The following is a 17,035-nucleotide window of genomic DNA, read 5'->3' on the forward strand; positions in this document are numbered from 1 at the left end:
AAGAGCCTCTCTGCTTCACAGATAGTGAGAGCTATCACCAGTCAACACCAGGGGGTGCAATTATATTAGTGTCTTCAGTTCAGGATGCCTCGTGCAGCAGTCTTTGGCTTACTTTGCAGATTACAGAGGGCCACCGAGGGCAAAATATGAATCTTTATTAATTAAACTATAATGCCTGCTCGGAGCCAAAAGATTTCTTATCTGTGTGATGACACATTAGATCATTTTAGTATTTATTTGGGTTAATTAGTGTATCTGTGCTATTTCATTATTGTGACACATCATGTTGATAGATGATCTGAAGAAACCAGTAGTGTGCATCTTTCGATCCACTGAAATCTATTTTTTATGAGGCATGGTTTATGCAAACACATGCTTCATAATGTGATTAATGTTTTTTATAAGTCACTGTGAGTCTAATCCACTCTTTCAGGCAGTTCATTAATTTAACTCCAGGTTTGCTTTTGTTGTTGTTGTAAAATGACGCCACTTATCATATCACTTATTCTTTCAGCTACCTATTTGTCTATTCATTTAAATTTGCTTGCATACTGAAGTGCTTACCAATATCATGTCTGAAAAGTAAATTAATTTCAGTGCTTCACATCAGTGCCTAACTATTTAATGCTTGTTTGATTAATGCGCACAATTTGTTTTTACTGAATATTAATATTTTTACAATATTAGCCCACCGTACAGCTACTGCTGTTATTTAACAAAAATAGCAGAGACATGCATGTGTGATATGTGAACACATTTGTAATGCGCAAATCTGGAAATTTCCCAGTGTGTGCCTAAATGTCACTGATGTTGCGTACGCATACATTGATAAGTTTGTGCATGTGTGTGGGTGGGCATGGCAGTGCGATGGGTTTATGATGATGTCGTCACACATGGCTAATCATGTGGAACAATGGGCACGGTGGCATGGAACGGGGTGGAGAAATGTGATCTGGCCTCGAAAATGTGATCCTGTTTAATATGGATGCTGTGTTTTGAAAATATGTAAATTTAGCAAGCACTCTGCAGCCAACTACTTAACAAGCAGATGTCAGGGAACACATTGGTAATTGTATTATCCCTCACAGTTTGCTCCTGTGCCTTTATCAGTGTTTTCCTCCACATATGGGACTATGCATTTTTGAAGCAGAGGCAAAGTCACCCCAATCTCCTTAACCAGAGAAGACGCATGCACTCCATCTTGGCAGCTGGACAGATTGTCAACATAAGAAGAACTTTTCAGAGGGAAGAGATGAATGTCAGTCAATAAGTGGCTGACAGGTTGATAGATATATCGCTGACCTTGTTGTCAGTGGCTTGAGTGTCACGTTGAGAGGCAGAAGAACAGCAGACGGTTGAGGAGGAAGCAGAAGAAGGAGCCCTCTAACAAACGCTGCCTCCTAAGCAGACGAGAGGTTCACATTTGGATGGGCTTAGTTAGTACAGAATGTAATGGCTGTTTTTTATATGCAGAACTATAACAGTAAATTTATGTTTAAAAAACTGACTATGGTGTTCTGAACTGTAGTGAACCAATAATTCCAGGGCTAGTTGTTCTGCCAGTCCATATACTGTACAGCAATGGTCCCCAACCTTTTTTGCGCCTAGAACCGGTTTATGTCCGACAATATTTTCACGGACCGGACTTTAAGGTGTTGCAGATAAATACAACAAAATAAAACCAGTACCACTACCAAAAAAAAAGAAGAGTTGTTCATAACACAAGGGAAAATACCCAGGGAAACTGAATTAACGATAAAAACTGATAAAAACCCTGAAAACCATAAATTTCACATCTGAGCCTCAACTCTCGTGGCCCGGTACCAAACGACTCAGGGATTGGGGACCACTGCTGTACAGTACACAGGACCTAAGAGTAAAGTTTTAACACAATAACTATTTTACAAAGCTACACTATATGAAGCTTTACAAAATGGTTCACACTCTTCAACATTTACCTTTTTTTTTTTTCAAAAACCATGCACTGTTAACATTCATGTTTGCTTTTGTTTTCCCCTTCAGCGTTTTATTATTTCCTGCAAGTAGGTCATGAATGAAATGTTGCTGTCAGCTGTCAAATTCCAGTCCCATCAGCCAAATCATACGAAATGACGATTGTGTGAATACATATTTACAGTACCTTACTCAGTAAAGAACATCAAGCAAGTTTATATTCCACATTAATTCTTGACATGTCTGAAAAAACAAAATGTGCAAAATATGAGAACAGGGAGTGAAAAAAATCGTCTAAAGAGCAGTGAAAGGGCTGTGAAAGTATTTGCCTTTTTCCTTTCTTTTTTTCCCCACACTTATATTTTTCAGATCATTAGCAAATTTGAATATTAGACAAAGATAACCTGGGGAAAAACAAAATGCAGTTTGAAAATTGTAATTTTGTACGCAAAAAACAAACAAATTTAAAAAATAATTTACGATCCAAATCAAGATGCCAGACGACAATATAAGTTGTCATTGAATATTTTATTTGCAAATGAAAGAGTAATAACTCAGAGATCGTAAAAATATACATTTTTTTGACTCGTGATATTTACATGGATTGTTTTCATCGAACGAAGAAACCAAAAAATCGTATACTGTTTTACAAAACCAAGAAGACGCCACATTAGAAAAACAAATGCGAGTAAAGAAAACAAAGGTGTCTTACATTTCCCTTTAGTAACGCCGTGATGAGCGTGTCTCCCCTTGACACTGAAACAATGGAGCCAAGAGAAACAGCCAACCACTCAGATCCCACACAGGCCGATGATGAGCTTGGCGCACAAAATAGTGTGATATACAAGGATTTTGAAAAAAAAAAAAAAAGAAATCAAATAAAAAAACAAACTAAGGAAGATAACAAAATAAAGCTTCATAAAATTTTTATGTGGATATATTTACAAGTTTTGATTTGTATTTTTTTTTAAACCGATTACAGTTATGTTACATCAAAGCAAAGCATTCCCAATCATCTGCTCATTTCCTATATAACATGCAGGTATCTTTGCTTTCTTTCCCTCTTGAAGTTGAATTAAGCCCCATCAGTCTCCTTTTGGAAAAAAGTATTAATACATCACATTCCCTTATGCTGACATACAAGGCCAAACCACAAAGTCCGAGCATCACTTTGCCCTGCTCAACAACTTTAATCAGAACACAACTGACATTTAATTCAAACATAAAACAATGTGGCTACATGAGAGTCATACTCCTATCATATAATGCAAGATAACCATTACTGATTTTACTGCACCTTTGAGTGATGATAATAAGACAGTATATAGTACTGATGGATACTGTACTAAGGGATGATAGTGGATGCGCTGCTGACACTGACTTGTTTTAAGACTTTCCTCCTCCTCTCTGCTGAACTGACATTGAAGCGCCTTAAAATTCATTTGTTGGAAAGAGCACAAGTTTGCCGGGCCACTAAGCTGCACACATGAGAGGAGAGATGCAACGCGAGGGCTCATAAACTGGGGAATCTGCCACCTGAGACTTGCAGATGCTGGAAAGCAAATCAAAAAGCTTGGAGGAATTTAACAGCTGGAAGACTCGCATCCCATCCTCCACCTCCACTGCTACTTTCATCAGTGGTGGAGGGAATTTCAATGACAAGAGCCTACATTCCTGGCTCAGTATCAATCCTGTTACACCACTCCTAATTCCCAGGACTACACTTGCAGATTCCTAAAAAAAAGTCTTTAGGCATATGCCATCCAGATTGTTAAGATGCATAGCAGTGTCTGTCTTTCTAAGTGCAAGTGTGTGTGTTTTGTTACACTAGCTGCTTTTGTATATGTGCATGTGTGTGTGTGTGTAAGACAGCAGATGTCCTCTGGGTGGATGCACTGTTGTGTGTCCCTTTCTGTGCTGTATTTAGTATCCTGGTTCCATCAGTCAGCTGTAATACCTTCAGACATTCGATCCATCAAATTGATTCTGAAGGAGCAGAAAAAACAAGAAATGTGGTTTGGCTTTTGTTTGCGTACACCGTGTACGTGTTTGTGACGATGTGCGTGCCAACTGTGAATGTACATGAGGAACACACCTGTGTTTTTGTGTGCACCTGAATACAGCGTATACATGTCTGTATGTGTGTGTATATACAACTTTTACCTGTTTGTGTTAAATGTGCGTACGCATGCACCTTGAGATGCCATCAGTACACCCAGGGCCAAGTGCATTCTGTGTTAAAAGACAGCAAGACCAAGGAGGGAGCGCACAAGTGGCCTCCAGAGCTCATGATAGTTATGAATTATGGACGTGCTTTATCTCAGGACGCCACCCCCACGAGCAAAAACAAGACTACCGCCTGCGAAGCCAAGTTCAATAGGCATACAAGTCAGTGAAAACTAAAATAAACACTGCCAGTCTGCAGTCATATCAATTTGGATAGAAGTTGCTTTGCCTGGCTGGATCCTTCTCATTCAGTGAATGGCTAACATGGGAATGTGTGGGTGTGGCCCGAGGGCTTGTACCGAATTTACATGCATACACCCACACACTCACGCACATTCACATGCATGCATGCACGCATGCACCCTCGCACACTCAGACGCACACATACACAGTAGCTTCCCTGCTCAAATATGAATTGCTGTCTGTAGTTAAATATAAAAGGCATTGTTTTGTTTCGTGTTTTTCTAAATTTACCTCACACTTAGTCATGTGTGAAATCCCGTGTGTGAAATCAAACCAAGTGTGCTTTTCAGACAGATGCTGGTTTTCTGAACATTTTAGGTTAAAAAACTTCATTGCACAAGAAACATTTCACTATAATGTGGAATTCAGATTTAGAAGTTACAGGTATATAAGTATTGATGGAGGAAAGAGCAACTTACTTTAAACCAGTAAAGGGATCTTCAGTTACCGTTTGTCCTGAGAGGCAATGGGGTCATAAAACTAACAAAAAAAAAATTTTTTTTTATATGTCCAAACCAAGATAATTAATTTATTTGCCAAACATTCATCATCAATTAACTATACAGACTGTGCATGGTTTGATTATACTATAAATTTTGCTCATTTAGTGGTCTTCCACTTTCATAGCTGAGCTCAGCAATTTAAAAACATAAGGACTGAAAATGCAGAATAGTGAATTTTTCTTTTGGCGAGCTAGAGTTCAGAGTAGTATAAATTCTGCTCTGATGAAGATTTTCATCATAACTAGCAAATTATCGCTGTGGAGACCTGGTCAAGGATACACAATGATAGCTAGATAGTTAAAATGCTATCTCAGAGTATATGCTAGGTAAGATGGGATTGCCACGGTTACTGGTTGAGCACCTTCATCATGTAATGCTCTCTGTTGTCCCCACCTGTTTGTTCATTTAGAACAGGTATGTGCAACATAACTCTCCAGAAGGCCATGCTGACTTAAATAAAGTAAGCATAGGTCAACATACTGGATGGCCACTAATTGGTTAACATAATTAATATTTCTAACATAAATGAAAACTCCACCTGATTGCTTTAAAACTATTACATATCTTTACATATTACGTTAAATATCAGTAAATATCTATTTCATACATTCACCTTGAAATTCCTATCTGAAGGCAGCTTCTTATAGATTTTTAGTTAGGGTTAGTTTGTTTTCCTTTGTTGACCATGTTAAGATAGTGCTGGCAGTGGTTTTAGTTCCAGTTTAGCATGATTTTAAACCCAACTAATCCTAAATTAATAATTCTTTTTTTTGTCAGTTGTTGGAATGAATTTGGGAACTTTTTTACATATCAAATGTGTTGATATTGGGTAAAAGGGCAATTTTATCCCAATGGTAGGATAAAATGAGGAAGGTCAAAGGGTCACTAAAACAGAAAGAAAACAATTACTGTCACACTAATTAATAAAATCTATACCTCTTATGGGAATCTGTCCAGTATGTATGATGGGATCTTGTCTTAGACAAAACAAATTGATTTTAATTGTTTATACCTTGTGTTGCACCGAATTTGTTTTGATGTAAATCTGGTGACACAGGGGCTTCACATGTTCACACAGCATGTGTATAAAAACACACGGTCTAAATTCACTTTGGGTTTCCCTTTTGACTCTTTTGTAAGGGGGGGGGGGGGGGGGGGGATCTCCCCTTACATACCCTTGTGTTTTAAATTAAATGACATCATGTGCGTATATCTATCTGTATGTACAATATAAAACAAGACTGATTACAGAATGTACAGTACATAGTCCCGTGGCATGGGATTGCTTTGCTCACCAGGGATAATTCACTCTGCTTGGCGGTCCCTAGGCTGCCTCGCTTATTACTAGGGGCAAGTTTGTTTAGGTGTATCTCTCAGTATTTGCTGCTGTTGACCTTCAAAGCTGGATGTGAGACTTAACCACTGGTGTGCTGAAGATAAGGACAAAGAAAAAAAAAACATCAAAGGAAAGAGGGATTGCGAAGGCACACTAGATAGGCTACTTGCCCTTTTTTCAGCTACTTTCAATCAAATTGCACTGGGTATGTCTGAGGACATGACAAAAGCGGGACTGGCTGATAAGCACAGTTTAACCAATGACCAAGCAGGACCTGGTGACTGAGCAAGACAGCAATCAAGTGCCACACCACTTTAATGGATCCAATGAGAGTACTGACAATGATACCACACACACGCTGTACAATAGAAATCTCTAGAATCATACTCCTTGCTCCCTTCATTCAAATTGAACCTCGTGGTCAATTCTTTGTGCCTTGGCTTGAGCATTGATTCGGTATGTTTACAGGAGGCTGAAAACAATGGGATCCACCATCTTTGTACAGCACACATTCATGGTGAAAAATTTTGGTTTCAGTTCAGAAATGTAGTAGGTAAACAAAAGAGTTAAAAAAGCCATAATAACAATAATAATTGTAATAATAATAACCCATCCTAGGGATTGGTGGCACTTCTTAATATGAATGAATGGACACATGGCTGTCTGTCACTCTTTACAACCTGTTCATAGAGAAGATACACAGAAAAGAAAAACAAGTCCAGCTGGTTCTAATAGAATGCTTATCCCTATATTTAAAGTATCACTACAAGCCTAATAAATACTATTTAATTATTCAGGGAGGATATTTGGTACCAGAAAAAGATGTCCATAGATGCACACAGGATCCACGAGGGGGAAGAGGGGAGGCTAACGACTGGGGGTAAGACTGATTTGACTTAACATCAGTGCTACATCCTTGTACCTGAAGTATCCCCTGCTGATTGGTAAAGCAGATGAGCTGTTTGTGAGGCAACTGAATCAGTCTCACAACTGTCATGGTTTCTCATGGGTTCCTCATGAGAGCACGAAAAGACCAAGAGCACCGAGGCAGATGATGCACATGCCACGCGCCGTGCCTGTCTACACGGATGGGCACGATTGGCCCAGCCCATGGGAAGCAAAGGGGGGCTTTTGTGGTTTTGGAGCAGGTGCTGGAAGCAGCAAGTCAGGGCTGCAGGGTGACATGAATCTGAGAATCACCACCAACCCCGTCCTCCGAGAGGGAGAGAGAAAAAAAAGTTGCTGTCATACGTTTTTCTGCTTTCGTCCTTATTTTTCTCCATCCTGCTTGCACTCATATCTTACAACTGATGCTCAAAAGCAATGAGACTCCATTGGTTCAGACTTTAGATTTACGCTATTATCCAGACTATTTCCCTTTTTTCCCCCTACTGTATGCCTAACCCTTGGATTTCATGAATAAATAAAAGCTTTACTAGGGGCTTCTTCCACCTCACTGCTCATGGTGCTTCCCTGTGCCTTCCGAAGTCAAGTGAAGGAACTCAAGAAAATAAGTTCTGCCTTTAGCCATGAGACAAACTTAGGTCACTGCTTTTTCTTTTGTTTTGTTGTTTTATGTAATTCAATAGGGGGCAAGCATGTCTTATTTTTCCCTTTTTAAATATGCATTCATTAAAAGTACTTTTCGACTTATAGTATTGATTCTTTTAATTACATCCTTTTAACTAGTCGCATTTCTTTGTTTATGGAAGAGTCTTAGTCTTTGGGACGGGGCTGGTGGGCTTGGAAAGGGATGGGAGTCTCGCATGGCTGTAAGAAGGGGCTGGCTTTCAGTCCTACACAGTCTGAAAGGCCTTGGTCTGGGCGGGCACCATGAGGGTTGGGGGTGTAGGCGCGGACATGTTCCTGGAGTTGAATTTGGGAGTGGCAGGGGGCTCAGTGGTTTTAGGGGGCACCACTGTAGTGTAGGATGGAGGGGACTGGGGGAAGCCAGGAGGGTGTCCATTTTCCTTGAGAGCTGCTACAGCAGGTGGGCGAGGGCGGTGACCACGCTGGGCAGTGCTGTGCACCATGGACTGGGTGGAGGAGGCACCGGAGCGTGAACTGCCGGAGCGGGATGAGGACAAGGAGTTGGGCTTTACTAGCTTGGCCTTGGGAGCCTCGGCATCCTCCCTGTGGTTAAAAACACACAGAAAACACAATCGTGACAAAAGTCCATATCATTTTTAATTTAGCTGAATTAACTGTACCTGTACTTGAAATTAGAACCGTACAAACATACAATAAACTGCAAAAGAGTACACGGAAGTGCCATTTCAATATATTATTCTAAGGTCTAGGACACATGGGAGTAGTATTATGTAGGGGGGCTCATGTAATTCATGAGATTCCTGCAGCGTCTAACTTTTGTGAAACACATTTGCATGAAATAATGAAATCTGCTGAAATCACTTGTTCCCCAGATACAATTGTTACAAGGGGGGGATAAAAAGTTTTTGCTGTGAACACAGTGAAAACTTTATAATTCTACTTTTGCCTCAGCTTTTAATAACAGGGTTAAAATATTCCAAGAAATATTCCAATAAACTGCTGGGTAAAAGTAACCTGAAAGAGTTTGTCCCTGACCCTACCATTAAACAGCAACTCTGAAGACATTTTTGCTGTCATTGGTGTTTGGATGGTACTTGAATTAGTGAGGATCTGTTCAGAAAGTTAGAAATAGAAACTTCTCAGCTGTGCACTACTGGCAACACTGCAACGTCTCACCAGGCACACCACAGAGGGTCCCATAGCCCTTGCATAAAGTGAACAGTTTTTAAACAGTGTTGGGTGGTTCAAAAGCCGTACCCATGAGATCTGCATCGCTCTGGTGGTCTGGTACAGCAACAACAGTGGAAAAGCTCAGACGTAGAATGTTATGAAAACAGAAAGCACTTCATTACACCTACTTTATTTACTCCTAAGCTATGCTGCATTATTCATTGTTACATCGGTAAATATGCACCTACACCAAGTCCACTCTGTCACAAAAACGTTGCTCTTACAAGGTCCACAGAGTCCACCTGTGCATTCAGGTCTTAAAGGGATAAATAAAAACTATTGTGAGATCTCAGCTCCATGAGCACACAGGCACACACTGAAATACAAGGGTGGTTTGAAAAGAAAGCTCCTAAAAGATAATCGATGAAAACTACCTTGTAGTTGTTTCCCCTTTTAGACACACAGAAACACAAAAAAAGCACAGGCAGCACGACGGGATGACATCGAGCACATGCAGGCATAAAGGGGCTGTGGCTGTTTCAATTAGAATGTGACTTGCTTAGCTGTAGTTTAAAACCGTTCCAGTGGAATCAGTGCTCACACACAGCAGGTTAACATGCACCAATCAACATCAGTTCATCCAACCAACCACGTGTTACACAGCGCTGCAGCTAAACTGTCTTACACTTATCTTATTTCAGAAGCATGTTGTCATATAACAATTTTTACTTGAGGGCGATTTTTTAAATATTTCATTATTTTATGTTTTCATTTTTGTCTGCAAAAAAAAACCTGTCACATGGACACTTAAACATGCATAAATTATTAATAGAATATTTATGTTTTTCATAAAAATTGTAACAGGTAGTCTTTACTGGGCTACTGGTGAGATTTTAGTGAAACTTGCACACAGTGGTCACTTAACAGCTCTTCACCCAAACTGTGCTCAAGGTCACGTACACGTTTTTCATTCTCAGTGGATTTTAAACAAGAAAACTTCTCACCTTCTTTCTGTACTTCACACTTTTCAGTAACTTGTGAACTGTGAAGGACTATGAGCCAGGTGAACTACTACATCACTGATGTAGTGAACAAAAGTGCTCTGCCGGTGTCATAACCGTTGCAGTGTGCATAATTGCGGCAACCAAGGAAATTTACACAAGCTTGCAGCAAATCAGAGAAGTTTGCATCTTTCTCACTTTGGACAGCAGCGCTAAAAGCAAATACTTTTAGCCTTGCGAAAGTTTCTGAAAATGATACAGACAGAAAATGATACAAAAGGAATGCCCCTTACATTCTAGTACAAATTGAAGGGGTTAGAATATATTGCATACAGAGTATGCAGAATACAAGTATCTGCAAAATCAATGTGCTGGTTGTCAGCTGATTTGTGCAACGCAGCAACTAGATTAAGGGTAAAATGCAGAAATACTCAAAAAAGTCATCACCATTGATTACAAGTGATTACAGCCAGGAAACAAATGTTTGAGTTCAACAAAAAATTTAAACTGCAGCTAAGCAGAACGCAACAGCCCCACAGAGCCCCACAAGTAACAAAGACTGACACGCTAACACACATAAAACCTGCAAAATGGTGAAAAAATGAAACAATCACTGGACAAATGATGATTAATAAACCTGATCTCATTTGGGGTCTCCTCTTCCTCGTACTTCTTCTTCTCTTTCTTCCGGAAGACGAGCCAGATGATTAATATCACAATGAGGACACCGAGGGATATACCCACCACTGCGCCCGCAACCATCCCCACATCCCTCACGTCTGTGAACAAGAAAGGAGGTAGTTGATGAAAGATTGAGTCACTTACGGTCTCTGGTCTCATATTATTCATAGTTTTCCCATGAACTCTTAAATTCACAAATACTTATCCTTCATGCCCATTTGCTGGAAAAACACTCCCTATCTTTTTGCTACAGCACCTGAGTTCTAGTTAAGAATTGAAAACTGTTTATGCTGAACCACTTGATTTGCCTTGTGTCTACACATGACCATAATCGTGCTGGGCCTTTGATGCAATGTACTAGTTTTAGAGTGAAACGTGACATGGGGCAGGGGTGGTGACCATAGCCAGCAATTTTGGTTTAGTCCAGTTGAAGCACTGAAGGAGAATAAAGAGGGTGAAAGGAGCTAGATGGAAAGGCAGGGAGGGGAATAAATGTATTTCTAGCTGCTGTTTGAAACAATAACCATCAATCAGAGTGGCAGTTTGGTGCGAGGTGAATGCTGTTAGGTCAACTCCATCGCCCTTTTCTCCCCAAACTCACGTTTTATTGTGACCTCGATGGTGCAGTTTTCCTCTCCCACGTCATTGCTTGCAGTGCACCTGTAGACACCTGTGCTGTCCATGGTGAGATTCCTCAGGGTCACAATCTCTGGGTTCTTCAGATCTGGGGAGAACAAGAAAAACAATGCAATATCAATTATAAAGGAGAGACAACTGAAATGTCTATAATGACGGAAGGAAGAACTTAGAGGTAGAGAGACAGACAGACATTGGAGTGTTTATCTTAGAGAGAAGCCCATCATGGGAGCGTGTTTGACAGACCGATGTAGCCCCAAAGTCCCATGGGATATTTAGTCATCCCCACCAATGACAGCCATCCCAGACCAATAAATAATGGCTGTGTATTACTGTCCAGTGAAATCTAATTAGGTTGAACAGGTGTTGTTTGGTGGATGTAATTAATTTTGAAGGTTTTTAGTTGGACACGTGCAATTATGGATGCAAGTTAATGTCTCTGTGTTTAGTCTGTATAGTTTATCTCCCCACTAAAACACATTAACCAATCAAATAAAATAAAACCCCCAAAACATTTAAAGTTTTAAAACTAATTTTCCTGTTCACTTGATGCCAGTTCAGATCGTTCTCTGCATGTCACTCACTCGCTGATACGCACACACACACACACACACACACACACACACACACACACACACACACACACACACACACACACACACTCTGAAAATATTCTTTTTTTTTTTAAATTTAATTTAAATTTTTTAAATTTGAGATTCTTGAGTTTAGACATATAAACATATAATACAGAATCCAGCTCTTCCAGTGATTTAAGGAATATGAGTTTTCAATATTTCTTCAGATGTTTTCTAGCTCAAAATTTTCTTTTGCCATTAGACATGTTTTGCTTATGGCTGTTCAGCTAGTTTCCAAGTTCTTCTGTGTGAATTTCAGTTCTGCACTTTGGCTGTCAGGTGAATGATTCGGTGTATTTCAGCCCATTAAACATGTTTTTCATCAAAGATCTAATTAGTTCCCGGATCTAAAAAACAAAACTATGCAGACTCGCTGCCTCAAAAAACAAAATTGTGTACAGCTTACTTAAGATGACTAAGCAACTTATTCATTTTGAGTATACTGTACAACCTCATTAGTTCCCAGAACACAAAATCTATGCAAACTAGTGCCTAAAAAAATGGAATAAAGCTTACTTAATATATTGAACAAGTATCGTACAGACCGCCTGGACTTACTTGGTAATTTTGGCTGTAAAAGGGCCAGAAATCATACTGTAAGTCAGTGGTTCTCAAACGTTTTTTCCGAAGCCCCCCTTTGTTTTACAAGAAAATTTCGCCCCCCCACCCGGCACAAAGTACATCAACACACACCCATATTTTGTTTTCAAACTCCACTGCAGTTTATTTCACACCTCAAACACTTAGTAAACAATTAAACACAGGAAAGTAAACTGAAATAAATTACAGGTAGCAATAAAATAAACTACTAAGGCTACAACCACACGTACACGGGTATTTTTGAAAATGGAAACTTTCCGTTTTCGTTTAAGAAAAAAAAAAAAAAGAAAAAAAAAAGCTCCATCCACATGTAAACGCTAAAAACGAAATGTTGGCCAATCAGAAGTCCAGAAGCCTGGGAGGGAAAGACTAAACAGGGTTTTGTACACTGACAAAACCTGAAGTACTTCCTAAAAGTTTGTGTTTTGCTGGAAAGTCAGATAATTTTGTGTTACTTTTCAAGTGCCTTCAAAATTTCAAATGTTAATAACTAAAGACAGCATTTTGGTTGGTGTAGACTCACAACTAGGAAAGAACAAAATGCATACAGCATATACAAATTTAATTTAAAAAAATGTATTCAAATGTCCGATGTCCGAACTTCACTGTGATGCCTCTGTCTTTCTAAATGGAGCGACAGTAACTGCGTATGTATATGTAAATGTGTGTATATGTATATGTTTACGTGTGGACAAAAGGCCCAAACCATAGAAAAAGCTGCGTTTTCACAGGGAACATCAGGCACTGGGACACTTTCTGAAAGAGATTCTTCAGCTGGTGGAATGTTGGTCATTGAGACTGTCAGAAGGACGTTCTTCATTTGAAAGAACATCAGATAATTATAGATTTTCAAAGGGAACTCCTTCACTGGGAAGAACATCAGATATTTGCAGCTTTTCAAATGGAGGTCCTTCACGGGAAAGAACTTCAGACTTTGTAAGAATTTCTGTAAGAGGTTCTTTGACTTGTGTAAATTTAGGCACTGGCAGATTTTCAAATGGAGGTCCTTCACGGGGAACACTATTGGACATTGTCAGTCTTTCAAATGGAAGTTCTTCATTTAGAAGAACCATCAGGAAAACTTGAAGGGGGCTTGAAGATTTTGGATATGTGGATCTTTGCTACATCAGCAACCATCCTGAACAACACTGGTGCAAAGTTACATAGAATTTCTTGAGGATATTTCTGTCTGATCTTCGTCAGGATACTTTGGACCGTATCGTGTCAGATGGAGTGGGTGAAGATGGCATGGCCTTCCATCACTGTGAGATTTTTGGGGACACGATCCAAAGTGGCCTTGGTGACACTCGTGGAGAGTATGCTTAAACTCTGGGAGGCCATGTTCAAGACGGGACGAGGAGGAAGCTCCCAAACAACCTGCAGGATGTGGGGAATGACCTCTATCACCACCTCCTGGGCGGTGGGAAGTTTGGTGCTTTGTGGTTCCTGCTGCTTCTCTTTCAGGATTTGAATGTAATCCTCCAATGCGCTGAGGAGTTTAGGTGTTCGGTAGAATAAAAATTTTTCCTGCTAAAGTCTGAGAAACTCCATCATCATTGCAATCTAAAAGTAAAAGGAGACATTTAATCACCACAACTCTCAGTTCCTCAGAAATTTCCTGATATTTTCTGTCAGTTTTGGTTTGCATGGATCTGGGTCTTACCTGAGCCCTGTAGCCGGGAAGATGGCAGTAGATCTTTACAGCTGTGTCATAAATGGGTGTGTTGAACAACACCTGTCAAAGAAATAGCAAATTACTCACTGTTATTTAAAACGATTCTCAATTTGTCAACTTTTCTACATCAAATTCTGAAAATTGTTGAAATGCAGTATAAACAAAAGCTGTCACATACCCTGATGGGTTTGTAGATTCCTCGACTTGCTTCCATTTAGATGTTATAGTCGTATCGCAGTCTGGAACAAAAACTGTCAAATACTCTCCAATGATGGCGTAAGGTAAGATCTTCACCTGAAAATGCTCTGAACATGACGGTTTTGCTTGCACAGATGAGCTGTTCTTATCCAGTCTTTAAGTCTGACATGATTAGCTGTGTCTGGGCCCAAACGTCGCTGCAGGTCCCTAAGTCAAACGATCACTGCGGCATCACTGAGAGTTGAAAAACTGTCCAAACTCTTTCATCTGTAATAAAATAATCAGTGTGGCTGCTCTACCATGTGTAACATCCATGCAGCATCCACGAAAACAGAATTTATTAAATTTAACAGAGTTAGAAGTTAGCACGGAATTAGCTCGCTAGCTTCCATCTAAATATAATATATGTTGTTCTGACTGAGGGATTTCTGAAACCAATTTAAGACGTTGAGCTTTGCTATCACTTCAGACATAAATGAAGACAGTAAAGTAAACAGCATTGACTTTTTTTAGAGTTACTGAAGTTTGGCTAGCTGGTATATAATGATGTGCTATGTGGTGGCTAGCAACCAGTGTTGGGACTAACGCGTTATTAAGTAACGCGTTACAGTAACTACGTTATTATTGTGGTAACGAGCACGGTAACTAGTTATTATGCCAAAACCAGGAACGCGTTACTCGTTAGATAGGCTCGTTATTCGTTACTTCATGTGGTGGCTATCGCGCAGCTTCCACAGATTCAATAACATTAGCAAGTGGTGGAAGCCAGCAGGTGGATGAAGGAAAAGGGAGGCAAGAGGAGAGACCCGAAGCGGCCGCTGGTCCAAGAGTGTCAGGTGAACTGAACTTCAGGTAAGAAGTTATGACCTGCAGTCCATCTGGGTCAGATATAAACCAAGTTTAGGTGGAGTTTATTTTCGTTATACTGACTTTTTCGTACTGCGTGCTAGCTAGCATGACGGAGTTTCTATACAGCTGGGTGGGTGCTATGTTACTGATGTTGAACTTTATATTGTTCGTAAGGTTAATTATTAGAGTTGCCAACCATCCCGTAAAAAACGGAATCGTCTCGTATTCAGAGAAAATATTACGAGTTTCGTGTTGGGGTGAAAAGAAACAGTTTGTCCCGGACTTCAGCTACAATGAAAAAGACACAAAGCTGGAGTTATTCTGTGTCTTTGCTGCAACATTTCCTCTTCTTCTCTCATCCTCTCACCCTCCCTCTCCTGTTTCTACTTCAATCATGAAACTGATCAATGATCAGCTGATCGGCTTTTCTCTCTTGTTTATTTATCGCCCACTTTGCGCCAGAAAGAGGAAACCAGCGGATGTCGCGCTAAACAACAGCAGCACTTTTAAGCTTGATCAGCTGTTGTTAGAGTTTATTTAATATTAATTTCTAGTATCAGCTGATGTTGGCTGGAGCCACAGCTGTAAACCTGCTGGTCATGATATCGGTTTGGTTATCTGGCGAGAGGGAAACATGAAGATGAAACCAGGAGATGTCCTTACTGAATCATCAGAGCTGTGATGGAGAAACAGGTTTACCTTTTAGGTGACATGAATGAGTTGAAGAGAAGCTATGAACTGTTTCTGAAAGATAAATAACACCAGGTTCCTTTTTTTACTTAGCTGACAGCTGATAACTGTGCAGGGGCGGGTCTAGCAAAGTGTTGCCAGGGGGCCATGTAGGGCATTAAAAGGGAGAGGGGGGCACAAAGAAATACTTTCTTATTCTCATTTAAAATGTCTCACTTTTAAAAAAATAATTATCTGAGTCTTACAACAAACAATATATATACATATATATACCATCAAGACAGTGTACATCACTGTCACAACAGTGTTTATTTTCATTCAAAGGCTTTATGGTTTTTCCTATAATGGTGGGCCGGTCTCTAGTCAAAATGCCCGGGACGATTTTTTTGTCCCAGTCCAGCTCTGTATGCAGCTCATCTGCAGTCTGGTGTTACCTACATCTTCCTATTCAGAAGGCAGAATTTCCGAGTTCTGAGTACAATCGAAAGCACCACGACTGCAGTTTTTGTGTTGGATGTAAAAAGCAGGCTAGGATAGAATCAGGCGTGGGATTTCTCTCGTGGAAATGTGCACACTATTTTTTCCTTTCTATTGGTAGGTGGCACAGTGCACTTGTGGCAAGTAAGCAAGCTAGAAGACTGGCAATCTTGCTGGGTATCCAGTTACGGAAGCAACACATTAACAAGAGAATTCTGAGTAAAACCAAAGTTACTTTCCCTAGTAAACTAGTTACTCTGAAAGTAATGAGTAACTTGAAGTAACTGAGTTACTTTTGATAGAAGTAACTAGTAATGTAACTAAGTTACTAATTTAAAGTAACTTACCCAACACTGCTAGCGACACAGAAGGATAAATGCAAACTTTTTTCCACTCGATAAAAGTTAACGTGAGGGTTCCCGATGGTTAGGGACAAATGCAGTTGCATTGCAGGATGCTGTAAACGGACCAAACTTCAGTCGGGAGAACAACTGAGATAATCCATCCACAATACAAGGTTAGTTGTTAATATACTGCTGCACTGCCTGGGCTGTAGTTACATCGTAAGGTTTAAAAACTGAGCTTTAAAATGAATAGCGGTAATAAAAACC

The 17,035-nt window shown here is 39.9% G+C and overlaps 1 protein-coding gene across 4 annotated transcripts in view; it reads right to left on the bottom strand.

Moving 5' to 3' along the window:
• Window positions 1-2,471: 2,471 nt before the first annotated feature.
• Window positions 2,472-17,035, bottom strand: part of clmpb (CXADR like membrane protein b) — an 83,803-nt gene continuing 69,239 nt past the window's right edge. For all 4 annotated transcript variants that reach the window (XM_085379886.1, XM_085379887.1, XM_085379889.1 and 1 more), the window contains exons 5-7: window positions 11,266-11,388; window positions 10,621-10,762; window positions 2,472-8,394 (exon numbers count right to left, since the gene is read on the bottom strand). In XM_085379886.1, the coding sequence (XP_085236012.1) occupies window positions 8,058-8,394; window positions 10,621-10,762; window positions 11,266-11,388 (602 nt within the window). In that variant the 3' untranslated portion in view covers window positions 2,472-8,057. The remainder of the gene's footprint in view (window positions 8,395-10,620; window positions 10,763-11,265; window positions 11,389-17,035) is intronic.

Source organism: Rhamphochromis longiceps, linkage group LG14 (genome assembly GCF_057381845.1).
Source record: "Rhamphochromis longiceps isolate RC_006_pf linkage group LG14, R_longiceps_female_GT1.1, whole genome shotgun sequence".
NCBI lineage: Eukaryota > Metazoa > Chordata > Actinopteri > Cichliformes > Cichlidae > Rhamphochromis > Rhamphochromis longiceps.